Below are 15,178 nucleotides of genomic sequence, written 5' to 3' on the forward strand. Positions count from 1 at the left end.
TGAAAAGGTCTACAGAAAAAATATTTTTGTATTCAAGCACTAAAGTACTAAAAATTGAAGCATAAACCTAATTCAAGGTAAATAGAAACCGGTGTTTAAGCATGTATTTTCCGCTTCGCGACAAAGTTGCAATATACAGGTCATTAGCGAATAATAATCATAATATTATTATTATGTACCGATTAGAAACCACATCATCGCAATGTATCAGACTATTAAAATACCATGTTACCCCATAACGCTTTAGCTAATGGAAAAATGAGATTAACGATCTCGACCAATATGAAACACGTAGAGCTGGCGTTTAATCGCTACCTATTATGATTTATTAGCTGATCGTTTTATAAAACAGCTGCTGCCAATATCTATGAAGTTGATTTTAAAGGGCTTTACGCGGCAGTTATGATGTTACAAGGTTGTAACTTGTACATTACAGGCTACAGCACAATTAAATTAAATTGTTACAATTTTATATAGAAATCGTCAGGACGTAAAATTATATAGCTGACGTGTGGGATGTCCTTAAAGAAAATATGACAGTAAAGGGTAAACGCACTTCTGACGTGTTTTGTTTTCTCGTAAAAGAACCTAAAATTGATTAGGACTAATAATAAAAAATAATCCTATTTGCCATAGAGTCATAATATCCATTATACACATACTCAATTGTATTTTTATAGCAGCTTTATGGGCTAAACGGCGCAGACGCAGACATTTCTTTAGGGTTATTGGATCATTTTATTGATTGCCTAATGCCTTGCCTTCAACAGAAACTATTTTACGATAATTTTCAATGCCATACAACAGTAGATAAATCAGGAATTTTATACAAACCAACAATAAACAACTGCTTCGGTAAAATAATCAGGTGGAAAAGACTCTAGGTAGAGTGTAGAACTACTAGTACAAACTAAATTCATTATATTATTTTACTTTTAGATGAAAGAATAATATTTTGATAAAGAAAGGTATACACAGGGGTAATTACAATATTTAAGTAAGGAAAAAGTTTATCTTTATCTAGCTTCCCATGAAAAGTCACCTCAATTCGCGTAATTTGAACATAGACTATATCTTCAAATTACGCGATCTCATACTATTAGGTGGCTGGAAAGAGTATTTTCAAGAGAAACTAAAGGAGATAGAGAAAGATTCTTCCTGGATATTGTTCGTCATGTACTGTCCAGACAGACGGAAATTCCTAATGTTCAATTTCGGCAATGACGATGACTCATAAGTCATGACATACTTAAGTATTTTCGGTTTCATTTAAGCCGTCTTTAGTGACAGAGCTAAATCCGTGTCATTAGCTTTCAGACGAAAAAGCCAGACGATTGATTTATATTTTATACGCATCCACAAGTGATCTCTAAATTGATAGTTATACTAAAATTGGTAGGAAAAAGGATTATAAACATGCAAAAACAAATAGTGCAGTAATTACAATTATTACTAGAGTTGAATATTAGAAATGCTAAAGTTGCTCTATCTGTATTTTTACTGTCTGAAGGTCTGTTACCATTTTAAGTACAAGCCGCTGGACCGATTTTGATGGTTATGGCTATTGTTTGGTTTATACTATTCCATGACTTATGGGATAGTTTTTGTATAAAAAAAATATTACGATTCTGGCACAATAAATGAATTTAGGCGCAATGAAGTTACGGCTTACTAATTTATACTTACTAGTTTTTATTATTCGTAGTTCCTACCTAAGTATGTATACTACTATAGTATAAACTGTATATTAAACGCACGTGTTGGAAGTTGGAACATTATTTGTTTTATAAACCGATAGTTTACACTCGTCTGGCGGAAAACTGTGTAATGCGAGCTCGGCTAGCAACAGGCATAATTACAATTTACAGTAATTGAAGGTACAGTAGCCATAACCAAGATCTAGTATTGCCGCTATTGTTGAAATAATAATTATGTCATATGAGATTAAACGAAAAAAAAAAACATTTTTTTTCGTTTAATCTCATTGTCTTCATTGCCCATTGATTTTACCAACATGTTTTAATTTAAGTACCTACTTATATTTAAAGATTTTTGCGACATTATTAAACGGTACAAGTTACAAGAATATTCCTTGCTCATACTTCATTTGCATAAGATTACTTCATGCTCTTGATTCAATAGCACAAGGATGAGTTATGCCTTATGGTATCTATTACTTATTACTAAATGCAATCTAACGCACTGAAGTTATCCAGACTTGCAAATATGATATGACGTAATTCTAAAATGGTGGGTGGTATGATTTATTTATTGCGAGCTACATTTACGTTTGTAGAGAACAATACTTTATGTCCTTATGTATATCAAGGTATGCTTACTGTTCTGCAATAGATATTATTTTTTAAGGGATACGACATATAAATATTATGGATAGACTAGATGTTCCGCGCGGCTTCGCCCGCGTAATTTAGGAATGTCACGGAAACCGCACATTTTTCCGCAAAAAAAGAAACCTATGACCTTTCACGTGGTCTATTCTTCATGTGTGCCAAATATCATAAAAATTGCTCCCAGTAGTTTCTTAAGATAATAAGCAATTTTAAATTATTTATTCCGTTTTTTCCTCATTTTCTTCTATTTCTTCGCTCCTATTAGTCTTAGTATGATAAAATATAGCCTATAGCCTTCTTCGATAAATGGGCTATCTCACACTGAAAGAATTTTTTAAATCGGACCAGTAGTTCCTGATATTAGCGCGTTCAAATAAGCCCTTTCAAATAATTTCCCCCGTTTTTTCCACACTTTCCTCTATTTCTTCGCTCCATTAGTCTTAGTGTGATAAAATATAGCCTATAGCATACCTCCGTAAATGGGCTATCTAACACTGAAAGATTTTTTTCAAATCCGACCCTACTGGTCCGACTTGAAAAAAATCTCATCATCTCAGTAGTTCCTGAGACTAGCGCGTTCAAACAAACAAACTAACAAACTCTTCCGCTTTATAATATTAATATAGATTAGTATAGATTGACAACATCACGAATAATATGAAGAAGCTGTTTCGTATGATGTTAATCAGTACTTAACATTTATTCACACCGACTAACATTCCTTACGGTCTATCTAAAGAACTGTGAGTTGTATAGTATGCAAGACACAGTATGAGCACTGCAATACAACACATTAAAAAGTGTTTATAAAGAGCCAACAACGCCTAAACGACTTGTTACATTTCCTTTGTGTTTTATTAGTCCATGTGTGATCACTGATCAGTGTTTCTAACTTCGTTTCCTTGAACTTTTGTTTGTGTTACCCAGTACAGATGTGCACCTAGCATGTAGGTATAAGACGGTATAGTGATATTATAGGTATGTAAATGTACTACCTACGATGCTACGACCTTTTGGCTAGTAGGCAGTGGCTACGTAGTACGACCACAGTCCACAGATTTGAAATTACTAATAGTTACTACATAAGTATGACGTACTGCACATTTAATTATTATGGTGCTTAATCGTTACTTTGTACTATTTCTGTACAACCAAGAAGTAGATAAGTACTAATTATATTATTTCTCTAACTTCTAAAGATCTTTTAATTTTTTACATCAGTAGGCCTACCAAAAATTGGAAGGAATATTATAGCCTTTTCCCGTAAAGTTCACGAAAAACTTTATCATGCGAATATTTGTACATATTAAGAATATTAGATAGGTATTGCAAAATATAAGATGTAGTTAGCTAGTTGCACAGTAACTAATATAATATATTTATTATATTAGTAGTACCAACTAGTTGTGAATATCTCCAATAATACACCTGTGATAACCCTTGTCTAACACTGCGACCTCCAACAGTGTTGCTATAACTATTATTGCGTCATTTTAGGGTTCTAATATTTTTACGTCATTTCGGGGTTCCGTAAAAATGGGGATACTGTAACTGAGTGATGACTCAAAATTTATATCCTGTCCACGTATCTGTTACAATGTAAGTAAGTACACCTATCTGCCAAATTACGGTCTTCGATAGCCAAGGCTATCGAAGACCTATTAAAAAAAACAAGTTTTTTTTTAATAGGTATGTGATGTGGATTTGTTCCAACGGGAATTCCGTTCAACCATTTTGTACGTAGCCCTTAGCTTTATGCACAAATCCGAGTCTCTATCTACAGTTATCTAAGATCATTAAAGTTTATACGGAAAAGTTCATCTGTGCATAAAAGTAACTAAAAAAATAAAAATATACCTATCACACTGTTATAAAGGTTCACAATAATTCCTTTTGAGTTTATTCATCATAAAAGTCCATATATATAGGAATAGGCAATCTGCCAACAAGGAATGATGGTCTCACATGGATGATGCAACACCGACGTATTTCATAGGACAGAGCTTCCCAAACTGTGCGTCGCGACGCCCCGGGGCGTCGCATGTCAATACAACCAAATCGAGTGAGCGCCGCGCGCATTATGTCAATCATACATCCCGGGATTCCCTGGCAGTCTAATCCCCGGTTTCAGAAGCTAGGCTCAGAAAAGCAAGCGCAACCTTCACATTAGCCAGCCATATCTCTTTTAATTTTTATGCTCATGTTTGCTCATAGTCATGGGGTCATTATTTCCTAATAAAAATATAAATATCCAAATAGTGTTTATAATTTGCACTGCTATTACAATAGTGTCGTAACTCGAAATGTGTCGAATTTGATATTCGATCATTAAAAGATAGACAATTTCTTCCTCTATGCGTCATTATGACCGTCGTAAAAATAGTGCAAGAAACGACTCCGAAATGGCATTGTAAGTCACTATAGATGGTTGACCGGGGGGGGATATCAGCATCTGCAACAATTTCCCTACCCCCTTCACTTGGTCTACTCTATATCTGTGCCAAATTTTGCCATAAAAATTGTAGTTCGTAATTTCTAATATTTCCCCCGTTTTTCCCACATTTTCCTGAGTTTCTTCGATCGTATTAGTCTTGGCCTATAGTCTTACTGAAATAAGTTTTTAAATCGGACCTGTAGTTCCTCCGATTCCGTTCAAGCAAACATACTCTTCAAGTTTATAATATTAGGTAGGTTAGATTTTTTTTAATTATCGCTTGACAAACTCGAGTCTCGATCTAAAAGACTATGAAAAGTACCAATTACATGGTATAATATGGCAGTGATGATGATGATGATGTTGATGATGAATGTAATTTGCATAGTAGCATATGCTTTCCGTTCTTAAAACAACGCCGAAACTCCCAAACTTGTGTCTATAAAGAATCAGGAGTTCTCTCAGCACCTTTCGAACCACGGTATACCAGGTATACCTCGGTGCAAAATCTTACTTGTTGGTAGCATATGCTTAGAATATTACTCACGAAACCGAAGTCACCACATGTTTCCCTATAAATTTTGAGGAGTTCCCTCGATTACTTATGGATCCTTCATCAGATCACCACTTTTGTAAATATAATACCAAATTGGGATGATACCCTATATACCAAAAGAAAGATTTTGAAAATCGGTTAACAAACGGCGGAGTAATCGTTGAACATAAGAAAACGAACCTAACACCTCCCCCATTTTGAAAGTCGGTTAAAATTGTAGCCTTGTGTTATTCTGATGTATAAGCTATATTATTGTTAATAAATCCGTTCAGTAGTTTTTGCGTGCCAGAATAACAAACATCCATACATCTATACATCCATACATTTATACATCCAAACAAACTTTCACTTTTATAATATTATATAGTAGGATAGTAGGAAGTAGGATTTTTGGGGGCTGGGTTGAGGGCCGTCGTAAAGAAATGGCAAAGTCGCATCACAATTCACAGTACATTTATAAGTTTGTGAAGCCCTGTCATAGCCCATAGGACATGATACTCTTATTAACTGAAATGCATATCCGTCTATAAAAACTTTATAGTTCCATTCAAAGGTATCAAATGGAGATATAAGAATAAACTTTGTTTGAAGGCAGCTTAAAAAAATGAAATGTACCCAAATAAGTACCTACTAAGTACGTCAGATGTACGAAGTATCAATCTACTGTTTTACATTTCGTCCATATTTATTATCTCAATGTTTATAAAAATCTTATTATGTGCGATTCCTGGAATATTGCCCACGAGTACCTATAGCACGCAGAAACTAACTTGGCACCTGCTTCCATAGAGTTTCCTCTAAACGAGACGGCTACTGAACTTCTGCGTGTTATATTTGAGAACACTCACACTTTCTGCGAGTTGGGTTATTTCGATCCAGCGACCCAATTACTCGAAATAACCAATGTCTAGTTCAAACGTATTGACAGTCAAGTTTACTAATACCGGGTAAATTAACCGTCTGCTAATTTGTTAATTTTGTAAATTGTACCCGATCTATAAGCTTAATATTGCCATTAAATTATTTAAAAGTCAGATAGATCATAGGGTCCTCATCTGACTTTTTTTAAACCAACATATTAACCTTGACACAACCCGACCAAATAACGCATTCCCAGGTCTCCTGTCTGCCTATGAATTCTATCTATTTTTGCGAGATATTTCAATTGGTAGCCTTCATAGCCGCTCATGCTGAGTTTTGTTTACTTTTAGATGAAAACAAAAGGAATATTAATGTAACTTACATTCCATCCGACGGCTTCCAAGTGGAACTCCATCTTCTCTGGGTCATCTGGCTCGGAATCTGTATCCAAAAGGGTTTCGTTCCCGCTGTCTGAATCCCTCGTGCCGCTGCCGACTTCGCTGACCGTCTTCTGTTCTCCATCCTGCTCCTCTATCTCCTTTAAAGGCGCTAACGGCGTGGACTCCTCTAGAGCAGCCTTCTGTGACGCTTGACGAAGTATTGAACCAAATTTCTCGAAGAAACTGTCGTCTACTTCTTGAATTCTGAAAAGATAAAATTTTGTTGTTAAATAACATTTAAGTTATAAGTTTTATATGCGGTCCTTGTTAATAAAAATCTGCCATAAAGTAGTCAACTTCACTATCAGGATTCTCATTGGTATACTGTATACCTACGGCTATACATATTATGTGAACCATCAAGAGCGGCAAAGCACTCATAAAGAGCTAACTGATTAGTGATTACACGTCCCGAGTAGAGTGGGAGACAGTGCAAAAAGACAATTTGATTGGCCATTAGGCCCAGGACTACTGTCTCGCCACTTTACTAAGTACGTAATCTAGGCCTCGGGGTGGTGTCGGGTCTGTAGATGATCGCTGGTAGAGTTGCGGTAGGTTCTATCGTACCCGCAACTCTGCCTGGAGCACCATGGGGTTTTAGTGGGTAGACTACGCAAGAGTCCCACATACCCCGGCCGATATTCCCAATTTGCCGGGGATGCGCTAAAATTAAAGGACAAGGTTGAAATAAAAAATATATGACTGAGTTTAAAAGTACTATTTATTGTTATTTATTGTAATGTTAAACATCGATACATAATATTATATTGCTTGTTATGTAAGTATTAATTCTACAGGATTCAACATTTCTTTCATCAAATCATCCATATAATCTTATTAGCACATTACATTTAGGTATAATCTTATACTTGATAGTAACTACATATCAAACTTTATATATCACATTTTATTGGAAGACTGGAATGATAACACAGTTCTGGCAAGATTAGTAATACATGATCTGTAAATGTTTGGTAATATTTTATTTAAATACAATTTCTATGGATTGTTCTAAAAATTGAACCACACCCATAAAACATCTAACAAAATAGTAATAAAATCCTAATAGCATAACAATAAAAAAAGAATAGTATTAAAAACTTTGGTTTCATTACATTTAAATTAATAAGTATTTAAAATAACAGAAACTGGTACCCTCTTATTACATCTATGCCCAATTCATTTTTATTTTACTAAACATACACTTTTTTTTTTATCAAATAAGCAAACAAGCAAACGGGTCACCTGATGGTAAGCAATTACCGTCGCCCATGGACACTCGCAACATCAGAAGAGCTGCAGGTGCGTTGCCGGCCTTTGAATTACTTTAAAAACTTATACCTAAACAACAGCCAAAAAAAGAGTATTGCGAGTTTACAAGCTCAATTGTAATTAGGTCTATGGCATGCAATGTTTTGTAATTCTTTAAACGTAATATTATCATCTCTATTTGTCTAAAGCAGAGAATAAAGTGTACTTTATGTCCGTGTATTCTTCAGCTCCATGCTTGCTGCCCTCCCTGCCAATACCAGACTCCTTTATACCACCAAACGGTGCTTCCGTTGTTGACAACATCCCACTGTTGATGCCCACCATTCCGAACTCTAGCTCCTGTGACATTCTAAATGCTTGCCCGAGATCCTTGGTGAAAACATAAGAGGCCAATCCACTTCTGGTGCTGTTAGCAATCTTTAGTACCTCCTCCTCCGTTTTAAACTTGTAACACACCACAACGGGGCCAAAAATCTCCTCTTTGTATATATTCATTTTTGGTGTTACATCAGTTAGCAGTGTTGATTCATAGAATTTGTTCCCAATGTTTGAAGCAACTTTTCCTCCTAGCATCAACTTGGCACCTTTGGAAACAGCATCGTCAACTAATCCAGTGATTTTGTTTACTTGGGCAGTGTTGATGAGTGGACCACAGGTAACACCTGGCTTAGAGCCTGGGCCTAATATGCATTTTTGAGCGATCTTTTCTTTTAAACCAGTGACAAACTTATTAAACACGTCTTCGTGGACTAAAAACCTGTTAGCCCCAACACATGCTTGACCATTGTTTCTGAACTTAGCCAACATAGCATTCTCTAAGGCATTATCCATGTCTGCGCTCGGGAACACTATGAAAGGAGCATTTCCTCCTAACTCTAGGGACACCCTCTTTACACCTTTGGCGGCCATACCATACAATATTTTTCCAACATGTGTAGAGCCTGTGAAGGATATGCAGCCAACTTGAGGATCCTCGCACAAGACTTGGCCCACATTAGGAGCATTTTTTCTGCTCGCTGTCACAACATTGATCACGCCTTTTGGGACACCTGCCTCCTCTGCCAACTGAACTGCAGCCAAAGCCGACAAAGGTGTGTCTTCAGCGGGTTTTATCACACAGGTGCAGCCTGCAGCCATCAGAGCTGACACTTTTCGGGTTATCATGGCAAAGGGAAAGTTCCATGGTGTAATAATAGACACCACACCTAGAGGTTGACGAGTGACCATAATTTGCTTGTTAGGCCAGGGGCTGGGAATTACTTCACCGTTGATATGTCGAGCGGTGTCCGCAAACCATTCCAAAAAAGAGCTCCCGTAAACAATCTCGCCTTTAGATTCAGCTAGAGGCTTTCCGGCTTCGGCGGTGATAATTTCTGCTAAATAGTCGCTGTTCTTCATGCAAATGTCATACCATTTTCGTAGTATGCTCGATCTTTCTTTGGCGGTAGTCTTCTTCCAAGTTTTAAAAGCGTCTGCCGCGGCGTCCAAAGCCGCTTTAGTATCGTGAGCGTCCATGTCCGGTACTTCGGTTATAACTTTGTCGTCGGCTGGGTTTGTGACAGGATACACCGCCTTGCTTTGCGCGTTCACCCATTGTCCATTGACATAGGCTTGGTTTCTCAATAATTGCATGCTTTGATCAACAGAAGACATTTTAAAACCTCGAACCACTTGATATGGTAAGCGTAACATATTCACTAAATTCTGGCTTTACACAACGATGTTTATATAACACAGTGATACGAGATAAGCACAATATTGTTTACTCTGAGATCTGACTAGCCATAATACTGCAATGTACTTTGTAATGAAAATAAATTGAAGAGCAATTTATCAATAAAATTGTTCGAGTTTGGTGTTTTTCAATTTGCGACTTGCGCTGTCAAGTGTCAGCTGTGCTCGATGACATTGACATCTAATAACTGTCAAATTATAAGTCAATCATCAACTGACAGCTGACAGTTTACGTTTTTTCAGGTACGGTAAGTTAAATGGCAAAGATAATAAATCAAAAACTCATGTTATAGGATAAATTACTGAAAATACGACGAGCGGCACTCAGAGACTGCCGCGGTAAAGCTATTGGCACACAACATCTTTTTATCAACGTATGCAATTTTAATTCGCATATGTCTAGTCGCACGCACACAAAGACCGTGCCGAAGTGTGGTAACGCCGCACCACAGTCATGGGTGGTGTTAGATGTTTTTCGTTACAGAATTTCTTGATTCGGTCGCCGCATTCAAAGTCAGCGATAAAATCTATGCTCTATTATTAGCTTAATAATAACTTTCGAGTTTCGACATTAAAACACGATTCTTTGTTTTAAGAATTTCATTTGCCAAAAATTTTATAGGGCTTGCTTTCAGCCTTTTGCCAGCCTTGCAAGTTTTAGTAGGTACTTAAGCACAGAATAGAGCAGTATATTATAAGTTTATGGAATAGATCATAAACTTATAATATTATAAGTTTATGGAATAAATAATACTTACCAAATAAAGATAATAGGTCGCCCCCTGCAGAGCTGTTTCATTATAATATGTATAATAATTGTACACTCGTTGTATTTTATTTAGTCATAACGACACTGTTATTTTATAATAATTATATTTTTTGTAATTTTCCATCTTTTTTTTGTTGTTCTTCTCGCCGGGTTAGTTCCCGAACCGGTGGTAGGCATCTGTGTAGCCCCGACGTTCAGAGAATATTTGAAAAAAAATATTCTGAATAAAAAATTTTGAGTTTGAAAAAAAAAGGAGTATGTACCTATCTAGACCTATAGTAGGTACGTATTAGAATTAAAATAAGATTATAATTATTATTAGATACGGGTTTTTGTTCGGGTAATTTGCCCGTTTGTCTCGCGCCGGTAAAATCAGTTTTTTTTTAGTTTTTGACTTTTGCTGAATAGAGGTCAAACTTTGGAAATGTGGGCTGTTATGATGAGGCAGTTTCAAACCCAGATAAAATATCTGAGCACGCGCCTTTCACCTTGTACATAATATATTTTTGAACGGCCAAAAGTAGGTACGGTACGGTACCTATATCTTAATAAATATCGCAGTTTGCACTATCAATTTATTGGCATTAATGAATCGGATATTTTGTTTAAGTACATATATAGTCTTAATTTTTTAAACCACCTAGATAAGTCTGCAACTCACCGCATATCATGCACTACTTCTTCTCTTGATTTCTGTTGCTGTAACTTTTCATAGAAACCTTTCCACATCGATTCTTCATCCATTTTTGTTTGTGTTATAAAATGGGTTCACTTTAGTAATATTTTACACCGGGAGAATAAAATCGATTGCGTTTCCAACAACGATTAATTCAAAATGAATCACAAGGTACAGTCACTTGTTAAAACGCACTGACGTAAGCACTAACCACATGAAAACTCAGTCGTGATTCTTAAGATTACAATGAACTTTACACAATAGAAACTCCTCGGGGCCAAACAAAATAATCACAGCTGGATAGATACACTTGAGCTGACAGTATCTCAATGAAAACCACGCACTAGAATTATCAGATCAGCGAGTAATTAAAATTAGAAGCGTTTGTTTTGGTACGAGGGCGGCGTCAACAAAATAAAGGTGACGTAACCTCGCACGCGATGTTCATAGTCGTCGGTCAACGCGGTACTGGAACTTAAATCAGCTGGGATTAAAATATATTCCGCGTGAATGCAACTTATGACAACATACCTTCTAATTTGTATTCCTATTATAACTTCCTTAATTCACGCAGGCATATCAAAATAGGACGAACACTGGTTGTAAACAAAGCGTTAGGAATTATCTGGCCGACCTATTGTTGACAAATTGAATCGACCCTGATTATGAACATGAGGATTTAAATTTTAATTTCAATAGTTCCTAATAAATAGCAGCGACTTTATACTTATTTTACCTATAGTTTCAACTTTCATACCGACTACGAGCTAGTGAGTAGTGACCTAGATGTAGATATTCGCATAACTTTTATCGATTTCTTACGAACATCTTCGTAAGACGACGGCTTGCAAAAAATTCAAATATTTATATTTTATTGTGTGCAAGTCCTAGGTCGGTACTTCGGTAGTAACCTGTAACTAGTAGGTACAGATAGGTTTTTGCTTTAGATGAGTTAACTAAAATTGGTAATTTTTCATAATATCGTGCATTGACGATTGACAGCGAAGTGCAAACTGACGCTGTTTGACTAGGTAGGTAGGCAGCAGCGTTGCCAGACTTGCTTTTATGCCTTTTTTACTTTGTCCCGCTTTTGACTGAAGAATCCCGCTTTTTCACTCAAAAAGTTCCAAAGTCTCGACTTGGCACAAAAAAAATCTGGTAAAGCTGATAGTTTCGCCAGCGATCAAATTTTGGAAGACATAGCGAAATCCTATGAGTAATAATTATGATTAGGGACTACTGACCGGGGTCTTTTATAAAGTGTATTTAAGCCTAAATAAGTATATGCTGAAAACATTAGGTGTACCTACGACCTATGAAAATTTGAACATGGGTAATAGATAACACGGGTAGAAAGCATCTAAGATATTTAAATTATTCCCTTCATAATCCATTGAAGTTGACAAACGATAACATCCCTATTATCTGACCAATTAAAACAATTAGTTACGACTTACGGTACCTAGAAGTACTCAATAGTACACAGTACATACATAACCTTGAACTGGTGTGTTTTATGGTTTACCTACCTGCCTAGTTACCACTTCTTGCTAAAGTTTTTGCTAACTTCTTATTTGTTGCTGGTAACATCTGATTTATTTTTGTCTTTAGCCACCTATCAATCATTCAAATCCTTTTTAAAAGAGCTTAAGATATTTCGTTTATAGTTATTACTTAATTGCATTGATTAAATCCAATTTTTCAGCTAGCATATCAATAATCATTTAAAAGTAAAGTAAGTACTTACTTATTTATCTTTTTCTATTATAGACATAATTTTGTCAATGATAGTACTTATTAACCATGGACTGGTTTGTATAATTATTGATTGTTTGTTAAATATAGCCAGTCTAGATATAAGTAGGTAGGCCAAACAATCAATATCTAGCTTTTGGCAATCTATCAAAAATAGGTACTAACGCTTGTCTGAAGTAGAAATACCTAGTATCCTTCCTTATCCTTCACGATACACACAGTGGGTCATTCCTGCCTACTGGCTACTGCAATCTAAAAAATGTTCCCAGCTTACATTGTTAGATTGCATTGTTACATAGTTACAAGTTGTCACAGCTAGAGTACCTAGTTAAATATAGTTTTCGATACAGAGTAGTTTCTCGACGACTGTTCGGTCTACCGTCCAAGCTGAGCCAAAATTGTATGATGCCTGGCTATAACTGGGGGTTTTAAATCAAATTATTAGGTATAATAGGCACGTCAGAAGGTTCAAGGTTTAGTATAATATGTCCGACTTTTAGGGTGGGTTGCACCCATAAAGTTAATATACTTACCTAGTATATTGACTTTATGGTTGCACCAACTAACTTTAACGATAACTGTAACTTTAACTATAACTTTAACTATAACTACAGTGCGAAATGTCAAATATCTGGTTAGGGACGCCATATTTAACTTTAACCATACCTACTTAAATACACATTTTTTTCGTGAAAATTTACTGTGTTGTTTTAAGAAATATTTTTCCTGAAGATTTTTACGGATAATGAAATTTTTTATACTCCCAATCTCGTTACCTGTAGCTAAACGTCTTCATACTGCTTCCTACTTGCTAAATGAAGCAGTAACGACCGGTTTGGTTTACTTTGAAAGATGATCTAATTATTTTGCTCCACATTTATCAGTGTAGTTTCGTGAGTCAGATCTCGCGACGAAAACTGTGCAATTACATACGTAAACAAGTGTCATAATTGCAAACAATGCATTTTATTATTTTCTGAATCACTCTTTTTAATATAGAAAACCACATGAAATTCCGTTGTGTAGTTATAAAGATTTGAGCATACATAGAAACAGACAAAACAGTGATTATGTAGCTGACTCATGACTCTCATGAGTTATTACTTACTTATTAGTTACAGTGGTTACCGTAAAACTACGCGCTACGTTTTTAATGTCTGACAGGAGTGACAGGACTCAAGAGTCAAGAGGTGTCCTGAGAAAAGAGGTTTCTTTTCTCCATAATATTATTATTTAGGACCTGTTTCACCACATTCTGATAAAGTGCCGAATAGGCTATTTACAACTTTTTTGACAGATTCTCCATACTTCATCTGTCAAGTTAAGTGGTCTTATCAGGAAGTGGTGAAACAGGCCCTTAATGTTGCCTAACAAGACAACGACAACCATACTGTCGTTCGTACAAACAACTATTTTTTTGTTACTGTAATGTACTTTCAACGTGTAAGTATATATTTTTCTGCCGAATAGAACTTCAATCTGTTGGCAACAGTGGGCAATGGGCATATGGAACTGTGGTAAAATATCAAAATACAAATTATGTAGTATTTATGATAACATTATCTTTGGTATCAGGTTGCAATAGTCTGCAAACAGTGATAGCTCCAAATAAATTCCTCGCTTTAATAGCCATAGTGCGCCAAATGTACTAATTCAGGTACCTTTTTATGGAAGTAGGTAAGTACTAGTAGTACTAGCCTGATAAATAGAATAGCCACTAATAGGTCGGCAAAAACTTACAATGGCAATCTACTAATTAGCAAAGACCTTCAACTCTATGGTATGGTCTTTGGTCGTTAACTATTTAACGTGAACAAAATGTAGAGACAATAAATGACAAATCTTCTGGCTTTTAAACTAGGTCCACTCCAGTGGGCCGGTTTAACGAGTATACGAATTATCTGATGGTAAGCGATTACCATCGCTCATGGATAGATACGATGTCAGAGGACTTTAAAAACAGTTAATATTTACCATATTCTACGGTCTACCACACTTCTACAGGGTTCCTAGAGTTTCTCCCAGAGTTCCTATAGGCCTTTTTAGTAAGTATTTTTTGCGTGCTAACTAGTTTTATCACAGATTCCTAAATAGTTATAACGATGTTTATGAGAGCACTTCGTTTGTGGTTTTCGTTTACTACGTAATAAAACTAAGTTTAACATTTTTATAGTTGTGAGTAATGCCTGTGTTACACACGATATTTCCTAGCAACAGTTTCTACTAGTAAATATTTATTTTATGCTTAGACAACTCGTGGTTGATGTTTAAAGCAGTGATCGTAGAATTCGTAAGTCCTTGAAAAGCTCCCGATTCCTGTTTATCATTTC

General features: G+C 35.8%; 2 protein-coding genes across 5 annotated transcripts in view; both read right to left on the bottom strand.

Annotated features, from left to right (window-relative positions):
• The window catches only part of LOC121734011 (protein unc-13 homolog 4B), a 46,336-nt gene that overhangs the window by 14,719 nt on the left and 16,439 nt on the right, over positions 1 to 15,178 (bottom strand). For 3 of the 4 annotated variants that reach the window (XM_042124426.1, XM_042124425.1, XM_042124428.1), the window contains one exon: positions 6,585 to 6,846. In XM_042124426.1, the coding sequence (XP_041980360.1) occupies positions 6,585 to 6,846 (262 nt within the window). Of the gene's footprint in view, positions 1 to 6,584; positions 6,847 to 11,078; positions 11,592 to 15,178 lie in introns of those variants that run through there. The other variant, XM_042124427.1, reaches the window with a different exon arrangement.
• On the bottom strand, positions 7,929 to 9,785 carry LOC121734012 (succinate semialdehyde dehydrogenase). Its single transcript, XM_042124432.1, has one exon. It carries the CDS (start codon positions 9,604 to 9,606, stop codon positions 8,089 to 8,091), a length of 1,518 nt encoding a protein of 505 aa, XP_041980366.1. The 5' UTR covers positions 9,607 to 9,785; the 3' UTR covers positions 7,929 to 8,088.

The sequence above is a fragment of the Aricia agestis genome, chromosome 14, assembly GCF_905147365.1.
Source record: "Aricia agestis chromosome 14, ilAriAges1.1, whole genome shotgun sequence".
NCBI lineage: Eukaryota > Metazoa > Arthropoda > Insecta > Lepidoptera > Lycaenidae > Aricia > Aricia agestis.

Bases quoted from the DNA above. Each gene is read 5' to 3' on its own strand.
- LOC121734012 (XM_042124432.1), bottom strand. From the start codon at position 9,606: ATGTTACGCTTACCATATCAAGTGGTTCGAGGTTTTAAAATGTCTTCT.